This window comes from Ranitomeya variabilis, chromosome 2 (assembly GCF_051348905.1).
Source record: "Ranitomeya variabilis isolate aRanVar5 chromosome 2, aRanVar5.hap1, whole genome shotgun sequence".
Classification (NCBI taxonomy): Eukaryota; Metazoa; Chordata; class Amphibia; order Anura; family Dendrobatidae; genus Ranitomeya; species Ranitomeya variabilis.
The window spans coordinates 623,582,944-623,607,742 of record NC_135233.1 but is presented as its reverse complement, the minus strand read 5'-3'; the positions used below and the strand labels follow the sequence as shown (position 1 = coordinate 623,607,742).

At 50.8% G+C, this 24,799-nt stretch overlaps 1 protein-coding gene across 11 annotated transcripts in view; it reads left to right on the top strand.

Moving 5' to 3' along the window:
* HYDIN (HYDIN axonemal central pair apparatus protein) overlaps positions 1 to 24,799 on the top strand; it is a 141,816-nt gene that overhangs the window by 102,704 nt on the left and 14,313 nt on the right. For 10 of the 11 annotated variants that reach the window (XM_077288948.1, XM_077288954.1, XM_077288953.1 and 7 more), the window contains 7 exons: positions 756 to 907; positions 20,540 to 20,729; positions 22,028 to 22,142; positions 23,428 to 23,679; positions 23,753 to 23,895; positions 23,969 to 24,184; positions 24,280 to 24,440. In XM_077288948.1, the coding sequence (XP_077145063.1) occupies positions 756 to 907; positions 20,540 to 20,729; positions 22,028 to 22,142; positions 23,428 to 23,679; positions 23,753 to 23,895; positions 23,969 to 24,184; positions 24,280 to 24,440 (1,229 nt within the window). Of the gene's footprint in view, positions 1 to 755; positions 908 to 20,539; positions 20,730 to 22,027; positions 22,143 to 22,989; positions 23,151 to 23,427; positions 23,680 to 23,752; positions 23,896 to 23,968; positions 24,185 to 24,279; positions 24,441 to 24,799 lie in introns of those variants that run through there. The other variant, XM_077288956.1, reaches the window with a different exon arrangement.

The following is a 24,799-nucleotide window of genomic DNA, read 5'->3' as shown; positions in this document are numbered from 1 at the left end:
GGCTCTGCTGCTGTCACCAGTGTATGGGTAGACCCCGGAGATGATCGGGGTGTATGGTAGAAATAGGGGGGTTGTGCTGCTGTCAACAGTGTATGGGTAGACCACGGGGATTATCGGGGTGTAGGGTACAGATAGGGGGGCTGTGCTGCTGTCACAAGTGTATGAGTAGAGCTCGGGGATGCAGGGTGTTGGGTACAGATAGGGGAGCTGTGCTGCTGTCACCAGTGTATGGGTAGAGCTCGAAAATGATCGGGGTGTAGGGTAGAAATAGGGGGCTTGCTGCTGTCAACAGTGTATGGGTAGACCCCAGTGATGATTGGGTTGTAGGGTACAGATAGGGGGGCTGTGCTGCTGTCACCAGTGTATGAGTAGAGCTCGGGGATGCAGGGTGTTGGGTACAGATAGAAGAGCTGTGCTGCTGTCACCAGTGTATGGGTAGACTTCGGAAATAATCGGGGTGTAGGGTAGAAATAGGGGGCTGTGCTGCTGTCAAAAGTGTATGGGTAGACCCTGGTGATGATTGGGTTGTAGGGCACAGATAGGGGGGCTGTGCTGCTGTCACCAGTGTATGGATAGACCCCGGGGAAGATAGGGGGGCTGTGCTGCTGTCACCAGTGTATGGATAGACCCCGGGGATGATAGGGGGGCTGTGCTGTGAACCAGTGTATGAGTAGACGTCGGGGATGATCGGGGTGTTGGGTACAGATAGGGGGGCTTTGCTGCCTTCTTTACTCATTTGACTTTAACTTTTCTAGTCTGTGGCTCGAATTTCTGAAATCTTTGAAATCCAGCCGCCACGAATGAGCATCCCGAGCCACAGTCACAGCTACGCCAGTGTCTCCTTCACCCCGCAGAGCATGCAGACGTACCAGTGTACCTTCGAGGCTACTGTAGAGGGAATCCCAAGGTACATTTGTTATATCTGGGCGGTGTATATGGTGTAAGGTGCAGGGATCAGGTGCCTCCCAGGTAGGCATTAGGCAGAGTTCACACAGGCAATGTGATTTGGTCCAAACAGGTGCAGTTTTTCTGCTTTCATAAAGCTACAAGAGAATCAAAACCAAACAGCCTCTCTTGTTCCCAAAGATCACAGCAAATAACCCGTTCATCCAGCAGGCAGATATGTCAGTGCAGCTCCCCCCAACAGACTACAGTCTTCTCTACTGGAGCAAACGTCATAGAAGATGCCTCCAGTCTCGGTGTCCTCTTCAGCCCGAGCTTCAGCATCCTCCCGCCAAACAGTAGTGTACAACTGAGCAGGCTGCAAACTACTACGTTACTCCGCTTTCTCAGCTGACCCGTGCAGTCTCCATTCACAGACCCTGGCACATTACACTTTGGCTGGACACTCACCACCAGTACACTCCACTCTGCTCAACTGACACCTAGTGACCACAGGCCCTGGGTCTTAGTCAAAGATGGCCAGGTGCATCTGATCAGGACCTGCATAGCTAGGATTTAACACTGTCCTGCCTGGCCCTGCTACAGGGGTTAACGTCCAGGCGGTATATACATTGAGGATGTCACGATAATGTAAAAATGCCATAATGTGAGTTTAGTTCTAGAAGGTACCATGGCACAGACACCCGCTGTAGATTCAACCCCCCCCCCCCTTTCTTTTCTCTGCCTATTAACAAGGCTGGAATTCTAAGCCACCCCTCCCTCCCCCGGTGCTATATAGTGTAATGTGAGCCCAGTGTGCTAGCAACCCTCACTAGAATCACTGAAGAAGTTTTATGGATTTTAGTTGCAGCAGACAAGTCTTCCTACCCTAGTCATTCCTCCTCCCAACTGGTACTGGTTTAAACTGGTATATAGAAACCATGAGCTTCTATTGTCCTATGAAAGTGATATATAGAGGCACCGATCCAGGCTAGAGATATAAGAATTATATATTCTGGATGTCCCTCAATAGATCTATCACTCACTGAAACTGATAGCAGCTAAACGCAACGAGTGCAAAGTGCGGGTTCCTCCGTAAGCGGTTCAGGTAATTACTCCGGGTTTAAACTTAAAAGAATCCCCATAATGATTCTAATCATCGTGTCTTTCGTATACGAGACTCATACAGCGAGCTAGGCATAAAAATTGTTTTCATAATGCTAAGTAAAGGGGAGGTTTCAGCCTCTAAGTGAGGTCACCACAGGGGGAGTGCCTGGGTTTTGGGCTGTGGGATAACTTAGTGAGTCTGCAGTCTTCAGTGTCTTTGGTCCGGGGTCTAACTGTTGTACAGACGTGTGATATGCATTTAGATGTAGCCCCTCTTCCTCAGCACACAGTCAGCCATGATGATGCAATGACATAACGACCTGTAAGTGTTATTTTCAATTTTAATCCTTTTTTATTTGTAATTGTATTGTACATATGATTTGTCTTTATAATATCTTTTTATACCTTGTAATCACTGCCTACCTTATTTGGAGTAAAATATACAATTTACTAGCTTGTCTCTCCTTGTTCTATAACGAACTGTCGCATCCCCTGAGGTGAATTACACTACTGATTTGAGTTGGCTCTGGACCCGTTAACAATTAAAAGAATCAGAGCTGGTGGCAACATACCTTGATACCTTGTCCTGTACAATTGGGCGTCTTTGCAGCGACCGGCGGCGTTGATAATTATTGTTCCCACCTGTTTGAGAGTAGTTATATCGCCATCGCTGCAGCGTGCCCAATAAGCCAGTACATAGCAGGCAGCCTTTCTGGTGACTACTTATCCTAGGTGCAGTACCTAACCTGACCTGAGGGTAAGGGGGGCGCCAGAGAGCTGCAAATTCCAAACCGGAACTAAAAAGTGGGATATAGATAAATCCCCTTCAGAAGGAACTGGGCAACCAAACAACCCTGGTTCGTGACAAATTGGTGGGGATGATAAAGGTATCTTCTCCGTGAACCGTGACAGATTGGTGGGATCCCCGACATATCCGGTGGGATTCGTGACAGATGGGTTATATCCGGGTGCTGTATTCGGTGAGGGGTGACGTTTGGGTGCTGTATACAGTGAGGTGTGATGTCTGGGTGGTGTATACGGTGAGGGGTGGTGTACACGACTCTCTTGTCAGGTGTTTCAGGACCAAATATAACAGGAATGCATCGGGGAGTGGAGGATGGGGTAAACAAGAGTAAAAGAAACTGAATTATCACACACTCAAAATCTAGCAACAGTCACAGATAAATCCACCAACCGCTTTCTCCCATAACCACCAACAACCTCCAGCCATACAGCATAAGCTATCTCTGACAATAACTGCTAGCCAGGACCCAGATTATATAGGAGATGGCAGTAGCTAACTGTAGTGAAATATGTATAGTTTTACATGTGTAACCAGCAGTAATTTAACATCTGTCCTGATGGCTGCAGGTCTCACCAAGGTGTTAATATGTATTATCCTGAGAAAGCAGACTGTCTTCACTCTTGCCAGGGGAACTCCTAAGAACCAGGAAGGAGAGGAAGCGCTTCACACCTTCAGCTTTTTTGAAGAGATGTCAATTACAGCCTGACACTATCTATCCCTGAGAACCTTTAGGCAAAGAGTGTTCAGAGGAAAATAATATATTCATTGGGGGTGAGCGGCCCTGGTCCAATAAAAAACAAGCAATTATAATATTAACCTGAGAGGCTGGTCTAGAAATTTGACCTCCAGGGTAACTCTATAAATTAGGCTTGTATACGTACAAAGTTGTTCACAGATTGAGGGGCAGCCTGGGAAGCTGTTGTGATCCAGTCCATATTCACCCCCCTCAGGGAGCAGAAGCAGACTACAAGTTAGCTATTTCTCTAAGTTTTCTCCTGTTTATTTTATAACTGTTTTGCATACCTGTATGTCTTTTTATTATATTTTTATATTCTTTTTCATTTGTAAGCACTGTACCTTTTTTGTATTGGAGTGTATGCGGCAAAGGGTGATGACTGTGCTGTGTATACGGTGAGCGGTGATGTCTGAGTGGTGTATACGGTGATGGATGAATTCCGGGCAGTGTATAAGGTGACGGGTGATGACCGGGCGGTGTATACGGTGTAAGATGGCTGCCGGACGAGTCCTTGAGGGGAGCTATGCGTTATCGCAGCTATTGGCTGCGGTGATGTGAGCTCGGAAGCATGCTCCAGCACATATAATGCAGAGAGAGTTATTTGGGCCATTTCAGAGCCAGGTTTTACAAGCGGTCATAAGAGATGGGTGGGAATGACTGCTCACATTTCCCAACCGCAGGGCCTTGGTTTGACAGATAAAATGGAGGCGGAGTGTCTCATTCAGGCTGTGGAGCTGCAGATGTGTGGATCTCCATTGTGAGATGTGTGGATCTCCATTGTGTTGATCTGTGCTAAGGCCTTAAGAACCGGTTAATCCGGTGTAAGAGGCCAGATTAACCCCTCCGCCCAGAATATACCCGGGGTTAAAGTGGCCTAGGCCAGTTTATACCCCTCTGGGCCAGAATATACCCCGGGTATATTCTGGCCTAGCCCAAACTATACCCCGGGGTATAAATTGGATAAGTCCAGATTATATCCCTCCAGGTCAGAATATACCCCAGCTGCTGTAGATCAGGCAGCGCACAGGGCCCCAGGCAGCACACAGGCGCCCCAGGCAGCACACAGGGGCCCTAGGCAGTGCACGGGGCCCCAGGCAGCCCACAGGGGCCCCAGGCAGCGCACGGAGCCCCAAACAGTGCACGGTGCCCCAGGCAGTGCACAGGACCCCAGGCAGCCCACAGGGGCCCCAGGCAGCACACAAGGGCCCCAGGCAGCGCACGGAGCCCCAAACAGCGCACGGTGCCCCAGGCAGTGCACAGGGCCCCAGGCAGCCCACAGGGGCCCCAGGCATCGCACGTAGCCCCAAACAGTTCACGGTGCCCCAGGCAGTGCACAGGACCCCAGGCAGCACACAGGGGCCCCAGGCGGCGCACAGGGCCCCAGGCAGCCCACAGGGGCCCCAGTCAGCCCACAGGGCCCTAGTCAGCGTACGGGGCCCCTGGCAGAACACAGGGCCCCAGGCAGCGCACAGGGCCCCAAGCAGCACACAGGGGCCCCAGGCAGCGCACGGAGCCCCAAACAGCGCACAGTGCCCCAGGCAGTGCACAGGACCCCAGGCAGCCCACAGGGGCCCCAGGCAGCCCACAGGGCCCGAGGCAGCACACAGGGGCCCCAGGCAGCACACAGGGCTCCAGGCAGCCCACAGGATGCCCACAGGACCCCAGGCAGCCCACAGGGGGTCCCAGATAGCGCACAGGGGGGCAGAGACAGTGAGCAAGGGGGTAAGAGATAGCGCGCAAGGGGGGGAAATAGACAGAGCGCATGTCCTCTGTGTGCTGTCTGGGCCCCCCTGTGCGCTATCTGGGACCCACTGTACGCTGTCTGGGACCCCCTGTGCGATGTCTGGGGCCCTGCTCTTGAGTATATCACTCAATCCTAGTTTCACATTTGCGTACAGCCGTGCGCATGCGCAGGGCCGCCATCAGGGCATTACAGCCGTGACTGGCGTATGGTGCCCGGTGGGCAGAGGGGGCCTGCATCGGGCCCCATCTCATCTGCTCACCGGGCCCCTACCAGCAGCCGCAGGCTAAACCGGGCCCTTAGCGGCGCTGCAGCTGTTTAACGCTATTGACGTGCGGGCGCGGGTCAATAGTTAACAGCCGCCAGCCAATCTGAGGCTGGCAGCTGACGTCGCAGCGTGCATGTCGCCGGCGTCTGACGTCATTGTCAGTCGCCGGCGAGCGCACGCTTCAGCTGCGTGGAGAGAGCAGGAGCGCGGCCAGGTAAGCAGAACTTGTTTTTTTTTTATTATTATTGAGAGCGGCGATCCGGGGGGCCCAAGGCAGAATGCTGGACACAGGGGCAGAAAGCTGGACACAGGGGCAGAATGCTGGACACGGGCAGAATGCTGGACAGGGGCGCAGAAAGCTGGACACAGGGACACAAAGCTGGACACAGGGGCAGAACGCTGGACACAGGGGCAGAACGCTGGACACGGGCACAAAGCTGGACACGGGCACAAAGCTGGACACGGGCACAAAGCTGGACACGGGCACAAAGCTGGACACGGGCACAAAGCTGGACACGGGCACAAAGCTGGACACGGGCACAAAGCTGGACACGGGCAGAACGCTGGACACGGGTAGAACGCTGGATACGGGTAGAACGCTGGATACGGGCAGAACGCTGGATACGGGCAGAACGCTGGATACGGGCAGAACGCTGGACACGGGCAGAACGCTGGACAAGGGCAGAACGCTGGACACGGGTAGAACGCTGGATACGGGTAGAACGCTGGATACGGGCAGAACGCTGGATACGGGCAGAACGCTGGATACGGGCAGAACGCTGGACACGGGCAGAACGCTGGACACGGGCACAAAGCTGGACACGAGCAGAACGCTGGACACAGGGGCACAAAGCTGGACACAGAGGCAGAACGCTGGACACAGGTGCAGAACGCTGGACATGGGCAGAATGCTGGACACAGGGGCAGAACGCTGGACACAGGGGCAGAACGCTGGACACAGGGGCAGAACGCTGGACACAGGGGCAGAACGCTGGACACGGGCAGAACGCTGGACACAGGGGCAGAAAGCTGGACACGGGCACAAAGCTGGACACGGGCACAAAGCTGGACACGGGCAGAACGCTGGATACGGGCAGAACGCTGGACACGGGCAGAACGCTGGACACAGGGGCACAAAGCTGGACACAGAGGCAGAATGCTGGACACGAGCAGAACGCTGGACACAGGGGCACAAAGCTGGACACAGGCAGAACGCTGGACACGGGCAGAACGCTGGACACGGGCAGAACGCTGGACACGGGCAGAACGCTGGACACAGGGGCAGAACGCTGGACACAGGGGCAGAACGCTGGACACAGGGGCAGAACGCTGGACACAGGGGCAGAACGCTGGACACAGGGGCAGAAAGCTGGACACAGGGGCAGAAAGCTGGACACGGGCAGAAAGCTGGACACAGGGGCACAAAGCTGGACACGGGCACAAAGCTGGACACGGGCAGAACGCTGGACACGGGCAGAACGCTGGACACAGGGGCACAAAGCTGGACACAGAGGCAGAATGCTGGACACGAGCAGAACGCTGGACACAGGGGCAGAACGCTGGACACAGGGGCAGAACGCTGGACACGGGCAGAACGCTGGACACAGGGGCAGAACGCTGGACATGGGCAGAACGCTGGACATGGGCAGAACGCTGGACATGGGCAGAACGCTGGACAAGGGCAGAACGCTGGACAAGGGCAGAACGCTGGACACAGGGGCAGAACGCTGGACACAGGGGCAGAACGCTGGACACAGGGGCAGAACGCTGGACACAGGGGCAGAACGCTGGACACGGGCAGAACGCTGGACACAGGGGCAGAAAGCTGGACACGGGCAGAAAGCTGGACACGGGCAGAAAGCTGGACACGGGCAGAAAGCTGGACACGGGCAGAAAGCTGGACACGGGCAGAAAGCTGGACACGGGGCAGATCGCTGGACACAGGGGCCGAAAACTGGACACGGGCAGAAAGCTGGACACGGGCCGAAAGCTGGACACGGGCCGAACGCTGGACACGGGGGCGGAACGCTGGACACGGGGGCGGAACGCTGGACACGGGGGCGGAACGCTGGACACAGGGGCAAAACGCTGGACACAGGGGCAGAACGCTGGACACAGGGGCAGAACGCTGGACACAGGGGCAGAACGCTGGACACGGGCAGAACGCTGGACACGGGCAGAACGCTGGACACGGGCAGAACGCTGGACACAGGGGCAGAACGCTGGACACGGGCAGAACGCTGGACACAGGGGCAGAACGCTGGACACGGGCAGATTGCTGGACATGGGCAGAATGCTGGACACGGGGCAGAATGGAGAAACGGGGCATGATTGGAGACATGGGGCAGGATGACAGACATGGCGGCATGACTGGAGACACTGGGGCATGACTGGAGACAGATGGGCCAGGATTGGAAACAGATGGGGCAGAATGGAGACACGGGGCATGATTGCAGACATGGGGGCATGATTGGAGACCGGGCAGAATGGTGATACGGGCATGATTGGAGACACTGGAGGCAGGATTGGAGACAGATGGGGCAGGGTTGGAGACAGATCGTGCAGGATCATGGGGCAGGATGGATACGATGGAGACAGATGGGGCAGGATGGGGAGATCATATGGGGCAGAAATGATACTCATTAGGGCAGGATGGGAGAACATATGGCCGACGCCAGGAATGAGACACATGGGGGCTAGGATGGCGAATATTATTATCATAGGGGCTAATTAAGGGATATTATTACTGCAGTGATGTACTTATTTTATTTTTTGAGTATACTGTTTTAAATGGAGGGGCGGTCCTATTACTGTGTAGAGTGATACTATGTTGCCTTCTTCATGTAGTGTAATGTAGAAGTTGGGAAAATTAAGTAATGTGTTCTGCAAGCGGAACTCGAGATAACGGTGTTATTAGCTGCAGAGAGGAGCCCTGGCTGGATGAAGTGATGGCGATCTGTGCTGGATGAAAGATGAAGGACGTCACTGGTGAGTCAGTGTTACCTATACACTGACACTATACACTGTATACTATATACAGAGGTCCTGTGTATAATGTCACCAGTGATCACTGTATTACCTATACATTTTTATACGGAGCTCCTGTGTATAATGTCACCAGTGATCACTGTATTACCTGTACACAGACACTGCATACTAAGTACAGATCTCCTGTGTATAATGGCACTGATGGTGATAGTATTGTGTTGTTTTTTTTTTATTATTGATCAGTATTGTAGTATTCAGTCACTATGTGGTGGTAATATGTGGTCTGGTCATGATGTTGTGGTATTTGTTCCTTGTATTTGATATTATTCAATCACTGTGGTGGGAATATGTCATCTGGTCATGGTGCTGTGGTATTTGTTCCTTGTATGTGGTATTATAGGTCATTTTAAAAATTGAAAAATAAATAAAAATATACCTATATTGTATTGCATATTTTAACAAATATTTAATAGGTTACAGTAGAGTAGGGCCTGGCCAAAAGTGTCTACCTTGTCATTTTGGTGGCTTAAAAAATCTTTTGGCCAAAACAAAAGCTGCCGGCTATATGTGTGATCTGGTGATGGGAACTGTCAATGTGTGATAGGTGAGAAGTGGAGATTTTCCAAGAGAGAGCGGTGGGACTGTGGACAGTTTGAGGGGTGGAGCGTGGAGGCGGGGCTGGGGTGGAGCCTGGGCGGAGTCTCAAGGGGGCCCCGAAAATGTTGCCAGTATGGGGCCCCAAAATTTCAAGTGGCAGCCCTGCGCATGTGTACGCTCTCAGTGAAGCCTTGACCCCTGCTGCGCCCCGCCGGTTAAGCTCCGCCGACGTTCTTTTGATGGTGCTGCAACCCGCGGCGAAGGCAACAAGTTGGATTTTCTTGCGTTCACCGAATCGTCAAAACAACGCATGGGGACGCAAACGCAAACATCCACAGGGCCTGCTTTCCCAATGATAAAGATAGGGTACGCAGGCCGCATGCGCACCTGGGCGGAGCTTAATTGGCAGGCGCGACAATGGGCGGGGCTTCACTGAGAGCGTACACAGCTGTGCGCAAATGTGAATTTAGCCTAAGATGTCTAGGGCCCTTGTGCGATGTCTGGGGCCCCGTTCTTGAGTACGTCACTCAATGGTTCTCATAAGCGTGAAAAATCTGATCTACAGCAGAAGGGATATATTCTAGCCCGGAGGAGTATAATCTGGCCTAGGTATAATATACCCATGGTCTATACTCCTCTAGGGCAGAATATTAGTGTGTTTTTGCTGCTGTAGTGCTACAGTATATATAGATGCACATACACAAACCATATACCATTTCATGCGGCTTTTGTCAGATTTTCATGCAGTCTGCATCAGATTTCCCTCTTCTACGTGACACTGAGAAATCTGCTGTGCTTCTGCACACAAAATCCACATCGTTGGGATGCGGATTTTGATGCAGATTGACTGCTGATTTTTTCCCTGTTGAAAATCGGCAGCAAATCTAGTGCAAGGGAACGGGTGGACTAGACTTATAGCATGTGTTGGAGGCATTACATTGAACTGACCGTAGATGGTGCAGTTCCATCAGTGCATAGTTAATGGTTTATAAGACATACAAAACAAAGAAATACCCAGAGGACCGGAAAATACCCTCCCAAATGTATATATATATACCATCAGAGGAAATAATAATAAATATACCCACAGACAAAATTGGAAAATAGAACGGCCCGTATGATTAGTAACCGGAAGAAGCTACGGGCGAAACGCGCGTCGGGGCAACAGGGGAACGCCGGACTACCCGATACCACAGAATACATTGTGGCTACCCACCTAGGTGCTGCAGCGGTGAGATAATTCATTTTTTGATTCTTATACCTGTTTACCTAAGCAATATAGCACGGACTACCTTGTAATGAAACATGGCTAGTAGGTATGCATTGGGCCGATTGGGCTATACACGGTTTCACAATGGTCTACAATGTTACTAATCATACGGGCCGTTCTATTTTCCAATTTTGTCTGTGGGTATATTTATTGTTATTTCCTCTGATGGTATATATATACATTTGGGATGGTATTTTCCGGTCCTCTGGGTATTTCTTTGTTTTGTATGTCTTATAAACCATTGTTTTTACAAATGTGACTAAATAAATTATGGATTTTATTTGGTCTCTTATGGATCTCTTCTTTGGAGTCAGGGGTTAATTCCACTGAATCTTCAAATTGTTGTTTCCTATGCTGGGAAGTGCCATATAATATTTTCGGACACAATTGTTGAATTATAAGTGCATAGTTAATGTTATGTGTTGTAACTTGTTATGTATGTTTCTCCCTGCTCTCTATGATATGCACCTGAAGTTCTCCAGTGTGAGTTCCTATTCTATCCTGATAAGGTATATAAAGTGAACTTGGAACACCTCCAACAAAAAAAAAAAAGTTTTCCAATTTTGACAACAATGGAAGACCAACTATATGATCAGCTTTTGAGATTCTACACTGCAACAGAACAAAAGTACCCCCAGTGGATCTACGATCTACCTCCAGAGAAACGTTCAAATGCCAAGTCCCAGTTTAGACAAACATCTAAGCCTTATCGGGCAGAGAAAGGGATAACTTACTATGGAAAAAAGGAGGTTCTCACTAAAAGCTGACTGCCAAATATCCTGAAGGCCTGTCACGACAACCCAACATCTGGTGGCCATTTTGGCAGAGATAAAACATTTGCCAAAATTTCTGACCGTTATTACTGGAGGGGAATGAAGAATGATGTTTACCAACATGTCAAAGCCTGTCAAAAATGTTTTGTCACATGTCCCAAAATCCGCAAAGAAGCTCCACCACTCAACAGTATACCAGTGCCTGGAAAAGTATGGAGCTTAGTTGGGATTTATATGATCGGTCCTCTTCAGGAAACATCAAACGGCAACAAATATATACAGTAGTTGCTGTCACTGATCATTTCTCGAAGTGGACTGAAGCAACAGCTGTTCCAGACAAGAGTGCCATGTCAGTAGCAAAATTTTTGTACACCATTATTTGCCGCTTAGGCTGTATAGACACTCTGATTAGCGACCAGGGAAGAGAGTTTGTGAACTCGATCATCGACAACCTGATGGATCATTTTAAAACAGATCACCGCATTTCATCTGCCTACCACCCACAAACAAATGGCCAGCGGGAGCGTGACAATCGAACACTCAAATAATCTCTTTGTAAGCATGTCAATGACCAAGGAACCAACTGGGACCAGTTCATCCCTTGTGTTTTGTTTGCCTATCACACATCTGTGCATGCCTCAACCAAGTGTTCTCCATTTGAGGTCATGTATGGACGAAAGGCTAAGCTTCCTATTGACTTCAATCCATCAGCAAATGACACTGTGGATGTCATGTCTCTTTCAGATGATGCCAACCCTGATGTGCTAAATACACTCACAACCATTCATAACAGGATCCTCTCAACTGTAAGTACCAACATCCATTCTGCTCAGGAACACCAAAAGTGTGCCTTTGATCGCCGACACAAGAGCAACAAAGAAATCACTGCTGGCACCATTGTTTATATCAAGAATCAATGTCGTATTCATCGCATGGGTTCAAAGATGGCACCACGCTGGGTTGGACCCTACTTAGTTGTGGAATCCTTAACCAAGGGACGAGTAAAACTTAAGAACAATAAGGCTGGCAAGATACTAAGCAACACCTACCATGCCAGCAACCTTAAGCTTTACCAGGATGAAAAGACTTCTCTACCACCCCAGTACCCTGATGACTGTCCCAGTGACTCTGCCACACAGAAACACCAGCAAACCAAGACTTTCAACCCATTATCAAGTTCAGGAAGGAAGTATCTTACCACCACTCTTGACCTTACGTTTAATAGGGTTGTGTACTTTGGAGGCACAAGAGATCTTGGACAACCACGGCGTACATATAAAACCAAAGGTGATGGAAACTACTATTTTCGGGCCTACTCCCTTCTCAGAGCTAAAGTCATCCACCACATGAAAACTGACTTGTCCAAAAAACTACAGGGCTACTGTAATCAAGATGTGAATGAATATGTGAACACCTCTGGCATCTCTCGTGATGGAGTCTGGGCAACTGATGCTGAAATCATGGCCACAGGAAATCTGTTGAGTTGTGACATCGTCATCCACACCAAAGTTGGTGACACCATGGATTGGTTGACCTATCCCGCAAGCTTCAATCTGCAGTCAACAACAGAACATGCACTTTATCTTGAAAACAATCATGATCATTTTAATGTTGTTATCAGTGTTTACTAATCATTTTAATGTTATCAGTGATTCCCTTTGAACGTTTATTTTGTAGTGTCCTGTCACCAGCCATGTGTACAATTATCAGCCTAAAGCCTCTCTGGAACCAATAATCGCCCCATGTAAAAGTACCTTTATAAGTTGAAGTTTCAGAATGTTATAACTTTTATTATATCCTGAACAGTTTTTTTATGAACAGTCAAGGTTTTCAGGTTGAAGTAAAAAAAAAAGTCTGTGTTTAGAGTTTTAAAGAATAAGGCTGGTTTCACACTTGCGTTTTGATCTGCAGCGTTTGTAAAAAAAACGCATGTGGTGAAAAAACGCATGTAAACGCGTGCAAACGCTGCGTTTTTTAGACGCATGCGTTTTTGCATGCAGTAAAAAAAACCGCGGCGTTTTGACGCGTTTACATGCGGTTTTTCCTGCGTTTGCGTTTTTGAAACACATGCTGAGAAGTGTGTGACAGCTGCCGATCATCAAAATCAACTAGAAAACCCACTATTAATAGAATTAGCTAGGGTTAGGGTTAGGATCCCTAGGGTTAGGTTTAGGGGTAGGGGTAGGGTTTGGATCCCTAGGGTTAGGGGTAGCTTTTTATTAGAAGAATGTCCTGGTCACCAGGTCACTGATAAGCCACCCCCCACCATCAAGGTGATAAAGGGATCCAAACCCTACCCCTAACCCTAGGGATCCAAACCCTAACCCTAGGGATCCATAGGGATTGGCTATTATGTTGACCTGGAGACCAGGACATTCTTCTAATAAAAAGCTTTGTTCAATGTGGACACCCCAAGATATACGGTATTGCTATAGAGTACTAAAAATATAAACTCGGAGAGTATTCACTGTCATATTGTTAGGGTTAGGGGTAGGGTTAAGGTTAGGGTTAGGGTTTGGATCCCTAGGGTTAGGGGTAGGGTTAGGGTTAGGATCCCTTTATCACCCTGATGGTGGGGGGTGGCTTATCAGGGTGTATTCTTGTTTTTTTCTATAAAAAGGCATGCGTTTAAAACGCAAGCAAACGCATGTACGCAAAAACGCATGCGTTTCCATAGACCGTTTTCGGTTTTCGCTCCCCTCCTTCCCAGAGCCATAACTTTTTTATTTTTCCGTCAATATGGCCATGTGAGTGCTTATTTTTTGTGGGACGAGATGTACTTTTGAACGATACCATTGGTTTTACCATGCCGTGTAACAGAAAATGGGAAAAAAATTCCAAGTGTGATGAAATTGCAAAAAAAGTGCAATCTAACACTTGTTTTTTGTTTGGCTTTTTTGCTAGGTTCACCAAATGCTAAAACTAACCTGCCATTATGATTCTCCAGGTCATTATGAGTTCATAGACACCTAACATGTCTAGGTTATTTTTTATCTAGGTGGGGAAAAAAAATTCCAAAGTTTGCTAAAAAAAAAAAAATTGTGCGATTTTCCGATACCCGTAGCGTCTCCAATTTTCGTGATCTGAGGTCAGGTGAGGGCTTATTTTTTGCGTGCCAAGCTGGCGTTTTTAATGATACCATTTTGGTGCAGATACGTTTTTTTGATCGCCCGTTATTACATTTTAATGCAATGTCGCGGCGTCCCAAAAAACGTAATTTTGGCGGTTTGATTTTTTTTCTACGCCATTTAGCGATCAGGTTAAGATTTTATTTTTATTGATAGATCGGGCGATTCTGAACGCGGCAATACCAAATATATGTAGGTTTGATTTTTTTTATTGTTTTATTTTGATTGGGGCGAAAGGGGGGTGATTTGAACTTTTATATTTTTTTTTATTTTTTTTTTATTTTTAAACACTTTTTTTTTTTTAAATTTTGGCATGCTTCAATAGCCTCCATAGGAGGCTAGAAGCATGCACTACACGATCGCCTCTGCTACATAGAGGTGAAGCACAGATCACCTCTATGTAGCAGAAATGCAGGGTTGCTTTGAACGCTGACCACAGGGTGGCGCTCAAAGCAATCGGCCATCAACAACCATAGAGGTCTCAAGGAGACCTCTGGTTGTTATGGCAATGCACCGCTGACCCCCGATCATGTGACGGGGGTCAGCGGTGCGAGCAGTACCGGCCGCGCGGCCGGGAGCGCTAGTTAAATGCCGCTGTCAGCGCTTGACGGCGGCATTTAACTAGTTGCATTGCGCGCACATTGCATTTAACTAGTTGCATTGCGCGCACATGTCAGCTATACAAAACAGCTGACATGTCGCGGCTTTGAGGTGGGCTCACCACCGGAGCCCACCTCAAAGCAGGGGATCTGCCAGCTGACGTACTATTCCGTCAGCTGGCAGAAAGGGGTTAATATACTCAAGAACGGGGCCACAGACATCACAAAGGGGGTCCCAAACAGCGCACATGGGATCCCAGACAGTGCACAGGGGCAGAGATAGCGCACAGGGGCTCTGCACTCTGTCTCTTCCCCCCTTGCACACTGTCACTTCCCCCTCCCTTGTGCACTGTCTCTGCCCCCTGTGCGCTGCCTGGGGCCCTGTGCGCTGCCTGGGGCCCTGTGCGCTGCCTGGGGCCCTGTGCGCTGCCTGGGGCCCCTGTGCGCTGCCTGGGGCCCCTGTGCGCTGCCTGGGGCCCCTGTGCGCTGCCTGGGGCCCCTGTGTGCTGCCTGGGGTCCTGTGTGCTGCCTGGGGCCCTGTGCGCTGCCTGGGGCCCTGTGCGCTGCCTGGGGCCCTTGTGTGCTGCCTGGGGCACTGTGCCATGCCTGGGGCCGTGTGTTCTGCCAGGGGCCCCGTGTGCTGCCTGAAGCCCCTGTGTGCTGCCTGGGGCCCTGTGGGCTGCCTGATCTACAGCAGCTGGGGTATATTCTGACCTGGAGGGGTATAAACTGGACTAGTCCAATTTGTACCCCGGGGTATAGTTTGGGCTAGGCCAGAATATACCCGGGGTATAATCTGGCCCAGAGGGGTATAAACTGGATTAGTCCAATTTATACCCCGGAGTATAGTTTGGGCTAGGCCAGTATATAACCGGGGTATAATCTGGCCTAGGCCACTTTAACCCCGGGTATATTCTGGGCGGGGGGTTAAACTGGCCTGTTACACCGGGTTAAACTGGGTTCATCGGCCATGTTGGAAGCTCTGAGCTCTCAGCTGAGCTCAATTAGCCACTCCAATCTCCTTTATAATCTGGGTTCTGATTTAAACCCATGTCAGAGCTAGCTTCTGCTGCATGGCTTAGGAGGAGAGCTGTTCTTATGAGAAGGAGTTTTGGAGGAGTTACCTGTGACTGTTGCGTGATTTGTAAGTGTGGTAATCCCTCCATTTTGTTTTCTTCCCTGTCCTCCACTCCCCGATGCATTTCTCTATTATATGTGAGTGAATATTTGCCTGGTATTTTCAGTTACACTTGTTTGTGTTGCCTTGTTTATCGGGTTGGTGTACTGCAGTGCACAGTAGCGCACCTCTTCCCTGGGTGGGGGAAGAGAAAAGACGGAGGGCTAACTTAGGAGATAAGGCAAGGGTGGCGGCCCCAGCATCTTCACCTTCAGAAGTATCTCGGGGAATAGTACGAGCTAGGCCACCCCCTAGTGGTACTGACAGGGAAGGAGCCCCTGGTCTCAGGTCAACCGACAGCTGAGTCGTGACATTAGCTCTGACCATAACCATTTTCTGATCCATTATGTATCCAATCACTGCTCTTACAGCACATCTGCAGCAGGTCAGTCTGGAGGTGGCGGATTTATGCACAGTTGTTTTGCAGCACCCCTGATCCTGTCATGGATCACGGGGGGGATACCTTTATCATCCCCACCACTCACACTAATTTGTCATGAACCAGGGTTGTTTGGTTGCCCCTGGTTCTTTCTGAAGGGGATTTATCTATATCCCACTGTCACGATAATGTAAAAATACCATGGTCTGAGGGATTTTTTTCAGAAGGTGCCATGGTTCCAGACACTCTGCCTAGAAATCTCTCGTTCTCTGTCTTGGCCTGCATGCAACTCCATCCCCCCTGAAGACAGCTGTAACTTGAAACTCCAGTGTGGGACTCTGTCCCCCCCTTCCTCTTGAATGCAGTAGTGTGTAGAAATCCTTTGTCTGAAAACCATGTGCTATCTTGCTCATATACCACCTTAATAGTAAGGCATCACTTGACCCCAATTAGTGACAGAGATATGGAAGTTATATATTTGGTATGTGCGTCGGCTGGGTCATCCCACAGTGCATTTTCTAGGTGCAGCGGATATGGAGAAACGGATTGCTGCTTAACAGGGGCTCATAAGCATGTCGTGTTTGCCCTCAAATTAACATTCATGCCCGGAAGAATGGTAGTTCCATGATCGCTATACGAGGTTGCATCCTAGAGCTACAGGGGATATGAATGTTTCATAACTCTGAGTCCCTCTGAGAAAGTAGGAGTGCATTTCATAGCTCCGCCCACTCTGATGTCACGACCAAGAGGCATAAGACCCCGAGAGCTCAATTTTCACTAGCCTTTGACAAGGAAGCTAGCTGAGAGACACTCTGTAATGCATCTTGATGTATCGCCCCTCCCCCAAGCCACATGGTCTGCCATGAGCTGAAATGATATTTGCAGCTCTCTGGCGCCCCCCCCTTTACCCTCAGGTCAGACCGGGTACTGCACCTAGGATAATTAGTCGCCAGAAAGGCTGCCTTACTTTGAACTAGCAAATGGGCACACTGCAGCGAGGGCAATATATCTACTCCCACTCAGGCGGGAACAATAATTTTCAACGCCGCCGGTCGCTACTAAGCCTCCCAATCGCACAGGAAAAATCCGCTGCCACCAGCTCCGATTTCTTAATTATTAACGGGTCCGGAGCCAACCCAGATTAGTAGCGTAATTCACTTCAGAAGATGTGACCGTACGTTATAGAGCAAGGAGAGACAAGCTAGTAATTTTATATTTTACTCCAAAAAAGGTAGGCAGTGTTTACAGAAGTATAAAAAAGATATTAGAAAGACAACAAATATCTTTATGTACAGTACAATTACAAATAAAATGGGATTAAAGTTGAAAAGAACACTTACATTTCGTTATGTCATCTTATCTCATGGCTCACCGTGTGCTGTGGGGGAAAGGCAAGCATATATCCAGATGCATCACCCCTGTATAGTAGCGAGACCCCATACAAAGACACATGAAGACTGCTGCTTCACTCACTTATTTTCCAGCCTAAAACCAAGCCACTCCCCTTGTGGTGACCTCACTTAGAGGCTGAATCCTTCCCTTTTGTTAGAGTTATGGCACCTATTTTTATGCCTAGCTCGCTATACGAACCTCGTATATGAAAGACACAATGATCAGGAGGTGCACCACTTCGGGGCCATTCTTTTATGTGTAAACACGGCTTAGTTACACGACCCGCTTACGGAGAAACCTTTGCACTCGTTGGGTTTAGCTTCTAGCGATTTCAGGGAGTTATAGATCCCTCGATGGTCATCCGGAATATATAATCCTTATATCTCTAGCCCTGATCGGTGCCAATATATATAACCTTAAAAGAACAATAGAAGCTCCTGCTTTCTATACCAGTTTTAGCCAGCATCAGATGGGAAGGGGGGAATGAGGAGTGTAGGGAGATCTGCTTGCAGCTCAAAGCCATAAAAATTCTTGAGGGAGGGGGAAAATGTATAGTATTACACACACAGGCAGAGGGAGAAAGAGTGGTGTAGAATTCCAGTCTTGTGTTGGCAGGCAGAGGAAACTGCAGCTGAGAGCTCTGAATGTGTAAGTGAAGTAACCAGAACTTTCCTATTTCCTGATATCTGGTGTGAGATTTGCGTCTCCCAGGCAGCTCTTAGTGGAGCCCAAGATAGCGTTGCCGGACAGGTTCTCTGGGGGTTGTGACAAGTTATTTGTTTTCAGGGAGGCCTGTAAACTGTAATTTAGGTTACGTACGGTTTCCTCAGGTACAGAGGAGCAACGTGTGGGGATAATAATCTCGCTCCACCAGGGGAACCCCCAAGTATGGGCTTTGTCTCCCCGTCTGACTCCCAGTTGCTTCAGACGGTGAAGGATTTTTTCTGGCACTGTGTCTTATACAGTATACGATGACCCCAACCACGTCTCCTTAGCAGAGTCCACACTCTGCAAACTTCAAGGATGGAAAAGTAAACGTGTGCACAGCCGTAAACAGGTGCCAGAGTAGGTTCCCACACCGTGGTATGTAGCAAAAACTCGGCACTCAACTTAACGTAATAGGACAGGTGATTACGTTTCGGTCCTAAATCCGGACCTTGATCAGTCACTACAAAGTCAAAGTGAAATAATAATAAACAATATAACAAATAAACAGAGTACATATGTGCATGAAAAAACAAAAGTATTTACAGTGGAAATCAATGGTCAAATGAAATAACCTAGGGCATAATAGAAAACAGCTGGCTATCACATGGCACATTCCCTTGAAGAAGCGGCGTGTTTAAGCCGCGAAACGTGCGTCGGGGACGTTATTTCGGCGGGACTCCCCTCCTCTGTCTCACCCCTGTGCTGGTAAGCTGTCTTTAGTGGACTTGCGATACTTTTTGCCTTGGTTATTAGGATTGTTACTTTATTACTGATCAGCTTGCCACAGTACCAGGATATGGAAGGGTTTTTTACTCTATCCTTTTTCTATGATCATTGCTCAGTATGGGGGTTTTAGAGGGGTGGGTCTCCCCCTTATCTATGTTAGTCATTGGAAAATATGCACCTTTAGTATTACTGATATAATGTTTTTTAACTTTTGTATTAATAAAGCTGTTGTTTATATTATGCTCCGGGTTCTCCTATTTTTATTTATATTCTATGGAGCGGATTTGATGTGTCTGGTTACATATAACACACGTGTTTCTTCCCAGACTTCTAATATGATTTTGGGATTTGTAATATCATTGGGTTTGTAAGTGTAATAATTCCCTTCCCTCCTCTTACTTTGGTTTTTCCCCGTCCTCCACTCCCCGGTGCATTCCTCTGTTACATGTGAGTGACTGTTTGCATGCCTTGTATTTTCAATTACCCTTGTTTGTGTTGCCCTGTTAGTCAGGTTGTACTGCGGTGCACAGTAGCGCCCCCCCTTCCCTTAGGGCTGATTCAGGAGATTAGGCAAGTGAGGAGGCCCCGGCATCTTCACCTTCAGAAGTATCCCAGGGAAAAGGGTAAGGTAGGGCGAATCCTAGTGATAGGGACAGGGAAGGACATCCGACAGCTGAGTCGTGACAGGTGCTGTCTGGGGATGTATACGGTGAGTATTGACTTCTGGGTGGTGTATACGGTGAGGGTTGATGTCTGAGGATGTATATGGAGAGGGGTCATGTCCCTACTGTGTATACGGTGAGGAGTGATGTCTGGGCCATGTAAACAGTGAGGGGTGATGTCCGGACGGTGTATATGGCTAGGGGTGATGTCTGGGCGGTGTATACGGTGAGGTGTGATGTCTGGGCTGTGTATACGGTGAGCGGTGATGTCCAGACCGTGTATACGGTTAGGGGTGATATCTCGGCGGTGTATATGGTAAGGTGTGATGTCTGGGCCGTGTATACGGTGAGCAGTGATGTCCGGACGGTGTATATGGTGAGGTGTGATGTCTGGGCGGTGTATATGGTGAGGTGTGATGTCCAGGCAGTGTATACGGTGAGAGTTGATGTCTGGGCTGTGTATGCGATGAGGAGTGATGTCCGGGCCGTGTATACGATGAGAGCTGATATTCGGGCCATGTATACGGTGATGAGTGAGGTCCGGAAGGTGTATACGGGTAGTATTTTGGTTTAACTATTTCTCTGGTGGTTTTCTCACTAGTTCCCTGTCTAAGTCTCGCACTTTGATCTTTGACTTGGCTGGAGAGGGCAGCCTTCCTCGCGTCACCATCCTGCGCCCAGTGCTGCGCAACAAGCGAGGAAACCCCGTCCTGCTGTTCCAGAGACTTTTCATTGGTCAGAGCCAACAACTACCTTTTGTCCTTAAAAACGAGGGCTCTGTTCCTGCACAGGTGAGTTGTCTGCAGCATGTCACTCCCTCCCTGACTTCCTCTCCATCTTGTCACTCCCGCCCTGATCTCCTCTACATCACGTCTCTCCCGCCCTGACCTCCTGTACATCACGTCAGTCCCGCCCTGACCTCCTCTACATCGCGTCACTCCCGCCCTGATCTCCTCTACATCGCGTTGCTCCCGCCCTGACCCCCTCTACATCGCCTCGCTCCCAACCTGACCTCCTGTACATCACGTCGCTCCCGCCCTGACCCCCTCTACATCACGTCGCTCCCGCCCTGACCTCCTCTACACCACGACGCTCCCGCCCTGACCCCCTCTACATCGCCTCGCTCCCTCCCTGACCTCCTGTACATCACGTCACTCCCGCCCTGACCTACTCTACATCGCGTCGCTCCCGTCCTGACCCCCTCTACATCGCCTCGCTCCCTCCCTGACCTCCTCTACATCACGTCGCTCCCGCCCTGATCTCCTCTACATCACGTCGCTCCCACCCTGACCTACTCTACATCGCATCGCTCTTGCCCTTACCTCCTCTACAATGCATCGCCCCCGTCCTGACCTCCTTTAGGCCATGTGCACACGCTGCGGATTCCATTGCGGAATTTTCCGCAGCGGATTTGATAAATCCGCAGTGAAAAACCGCTGCGGTTTTTACTGCGGATTTATCGCGGTTTCCGCTGTGGGTTTACACCTGCAGATTTCTATTGGAGCAGGTGTAAACCTGCAGCGGAATCCGCACAAAGAATTGACATGCTGTGGAAAATAAACCGCTGCGTTTCCGCGCGTTTTTTTCCGCAGCATGTGCACTGCGGATTTCTTTTCCCATAGGTTTACATTGTACTGTAAACTCATGGGAAACTGCTGCGGATCCGCAGCTGCGGAAATGCTGCGTATCCGCAGCAAAATCCGCAGCGTGTGCACATACCCTTACATCGCATTGCTCCCGTCCTGACCTCCTCTTCATCGCATTGCTCCCGTCCTGACCTCCTCTTCAGCACGTCGCTCCCGCCCTGACCTCCTCTACATCGCTTGTTTTGAGAGACACGGCACTCTTAGGCTGTAGTGATGTGGGTGCTCAAGTCAGGTATCCAACCCGTCAGAATATAATAACAAACTGAGTGCCAAGTTTGTTGTTATACTCCTCTACATCGTGTCGCACTCACCCTGACATCCTATACAGCAATTCACTCCCGCCCTGACCTTCTCTGCAGCACGTCGCTCCTGCTCTGACTTCCTCTCCAGCATGTCGCCTGCACACTCTGGACCTTGCTAGTAATCACTGACTTTTTCCTCAGCTGAACATTGATTTGCCAGAAGACGGACAAGCATTTTGTTTAAAACCAAAGCCCAACACTCAGTGCATCTACCCGGCCTGGAGGGAGACAGGACACATGGAGCAATCAGGAGCAGGTAGAGTACAGGTGTACAGTGCACGGCTCCAGGCGGAGTACAGGTGTGCGGCTCCAGGCGGAGTACAGGTGTGCGGCTCCAGGCGGAGTACAGGTGTGCGGCTCCAGGCGGAGTACAGGTGTGCGGCTCCAGGCGGAGTACAGGTGTGCGGCTCCAGGCGGAGTACAGGTGTGCGGCTCCAGGCGGAGTACAGGTGTGCGGCTCCAGGCGGAGTACAGGTGTGCGGCTCCAGGTGGAGTACAGGTGTGCGGCTCCTGGCGGAGTACAGGTGTATAGTGCACGGCTCCAGGTGGAGCGCAGGTGTATAGTGCACGGCTCCAGGTGGAGTACAGGTGTGCGGCTCCAGGTGGAGTACAGGTGTGCGGCTCCAGGCGGAGTACAGGTGTATAGTGCACAGCTCCAGGCGGAGTACAGGTGTGCGGCTCCAGGTGGAGTACAGGTGTATAGTGCACGGCTCCAGGTGGAGTACAGGTGTATGGTGCGCGGCTCCAGGTGGAGTACAGGTGTATAGTGCACGGCTCCAGGTGGAGTACAGGTGTGTGGCTCCTGGTGGACTACAGGTGTGCGGCTCCAGGTGGAGTATAGGTGTGCGGCTTCAGGTGGAGTACAGATGTGCGGCTCCAGGCGGAGTACAGGTGTGCGGCGTGGCTCCAGGCAGAGTACAGGTGTGCGGCGTGGCTCCAGGCGGAGTACAGGTGTGCGGCTCCATGCGGAGGACAGATGTATAGTGCACGGCTACAGGCGGAGTACAGGTGTGCGGCTCCATGCGGAGAACAGGTGTATAGTGCACTATTCCAGGCGGAGTACAGGTGTGTGGCGTATGCTCATCCTCTCCCCCGCCTCACAGGGCTCCGCGCTCACACGGCTTCGCTGATCCTACGTCCTGGGGAGGCTGCAGAGTGCACGGCTCCAGGTGGAGTACAGGTGTGTGGCTCCAGGTGGAGTACAGGTGTGTGGCTCCAGGTGGAGTATAGGTGTGCGGCTCCAGGTGGAGTATAGGTGTGCGGCTCCAGGTGGAGTACAGATGTGCGGCTCCAGGCGGAGTACAGGTGTGCGGAGTGACTCCAGGCGGAGTACAGGTGTGCGGCGCGGTTCCAGGCGGAGTACAGGTGTGTGGCTCCATGCGGAGGACAGGTGTATAGTGCACGGCTCCAGGCGGAGTACAGGTGTGGGGCTCCATGCGGAGAACAGGTATAGTTCACGGCTCCAGGTGGAGTACAGGTGTGCGGCTCCAGGCGGAGTACAGGTGTGCGGCGTATGCTCATCCTCTCCCCCGTTCTCACAGGGCTCCGCGCTCACACGGCCTCGCTGATCCTACATCCTGGGGAGGCTGCAGAGTTCGAGGTGCTGTTCTGCCCCCAGGAGGCTCTACCCTATGGGGGTGCTCTGCTTGTGTCCGTACTGGACAATCAGTATGAGAAGAGCTGCGTACAGCTGGTGGGAGAAGGTTACATGGAGGATTTGACCTTAGATAACATCCACAGCCCCGGAGAGCTGGTGCCCCTGGAGGGGCTGCTGGAGGATGACCTGGTGGAAGGTGGGATGATGCCGTGGCACCGCGCACCACCCTGGTCTGCACCTCCACATACATAACGTCACGTGTCTTACAGCCGCCCGCACCGAGCACATCGTCTTTGGTGACTGCCACATAGGACATCAATACCAGGTGACCTTCACGATGACAAACCGCAGCCACACTGACGCCATGAGGTTTGAGTGGCCGTCGGCGATCCCGTTGGAGTTCTCCCCTCAGGTTGGTGTCATGGTGTCACACAACATTCCGCTGCACCTGTAAGCACAGGCTACACTGCCAAATCTGCCGACAGGTGGGACACATTCACGCTGGCTGCGCCAAAGACGTGACCGTCTCCCTAAAGTCAGACGTGGCTGTGGCGCTGCACAAGTCTCGGGTGATGTGCAGGGCGTCCCGGATCTCCTTCCTATGTCCCCCCGATCAGGTGCCTGACTGGGATGACAGAATGCGGACGGTGTCCTGGGTGGACGGTGGTAAAGGGTCAGCCGGCCAGCACCGCAAGAAGAAGGTAAGTCCTGGCTGTCGTCCGAGGCCCGGCTCCTGCTGTCGCTCCAGAGGATGGATGGATCAGCTGGAGGTTGTGGCCCCCATGTTTGTGTGCAGGTTATAGAGACCGATCCGGAGCCCGCTCACATGCTGCTCGATGCCGAGCCCCGAGACGTGGAGCTGCTCATCTCTGCCACCGTGGATTATGCCCAGGTCACGGCCAAGTGTGAACCCGTGCACTTCAGGGACACACTCCTGTATCAGACACGCGTGTACAAGTAAGTGACAGGAGATAGTGGGGTGAGGCAGAGGTACGGAGATAGTGGGGTGAGGCAGAGGCACGGAGATAGTGGGGTGAGGCAGAGGCACGGAGATGGTGGGGTGAGGCAGAGGCACGGAGATGGTGGGATCAGGCAGAGACACAGAGATAGTGGGGTGAGGCAGAGGGACGGAGATGGTGGGGTGAGGCAGAGGGACGGAGATGGTGGGGTGAGGCAGAGGGACGGAGATGGTGGGGTGAGGCAGAGGGACGGAGATGGTGGGGTGAGGCAGAGGCACGGAGATGGTGGGGTGAGGCAGAGTCACGGAGATGGTGGGATCAGGCAGAGACACGGAGATGGTGGGATCAGGCAGAGAC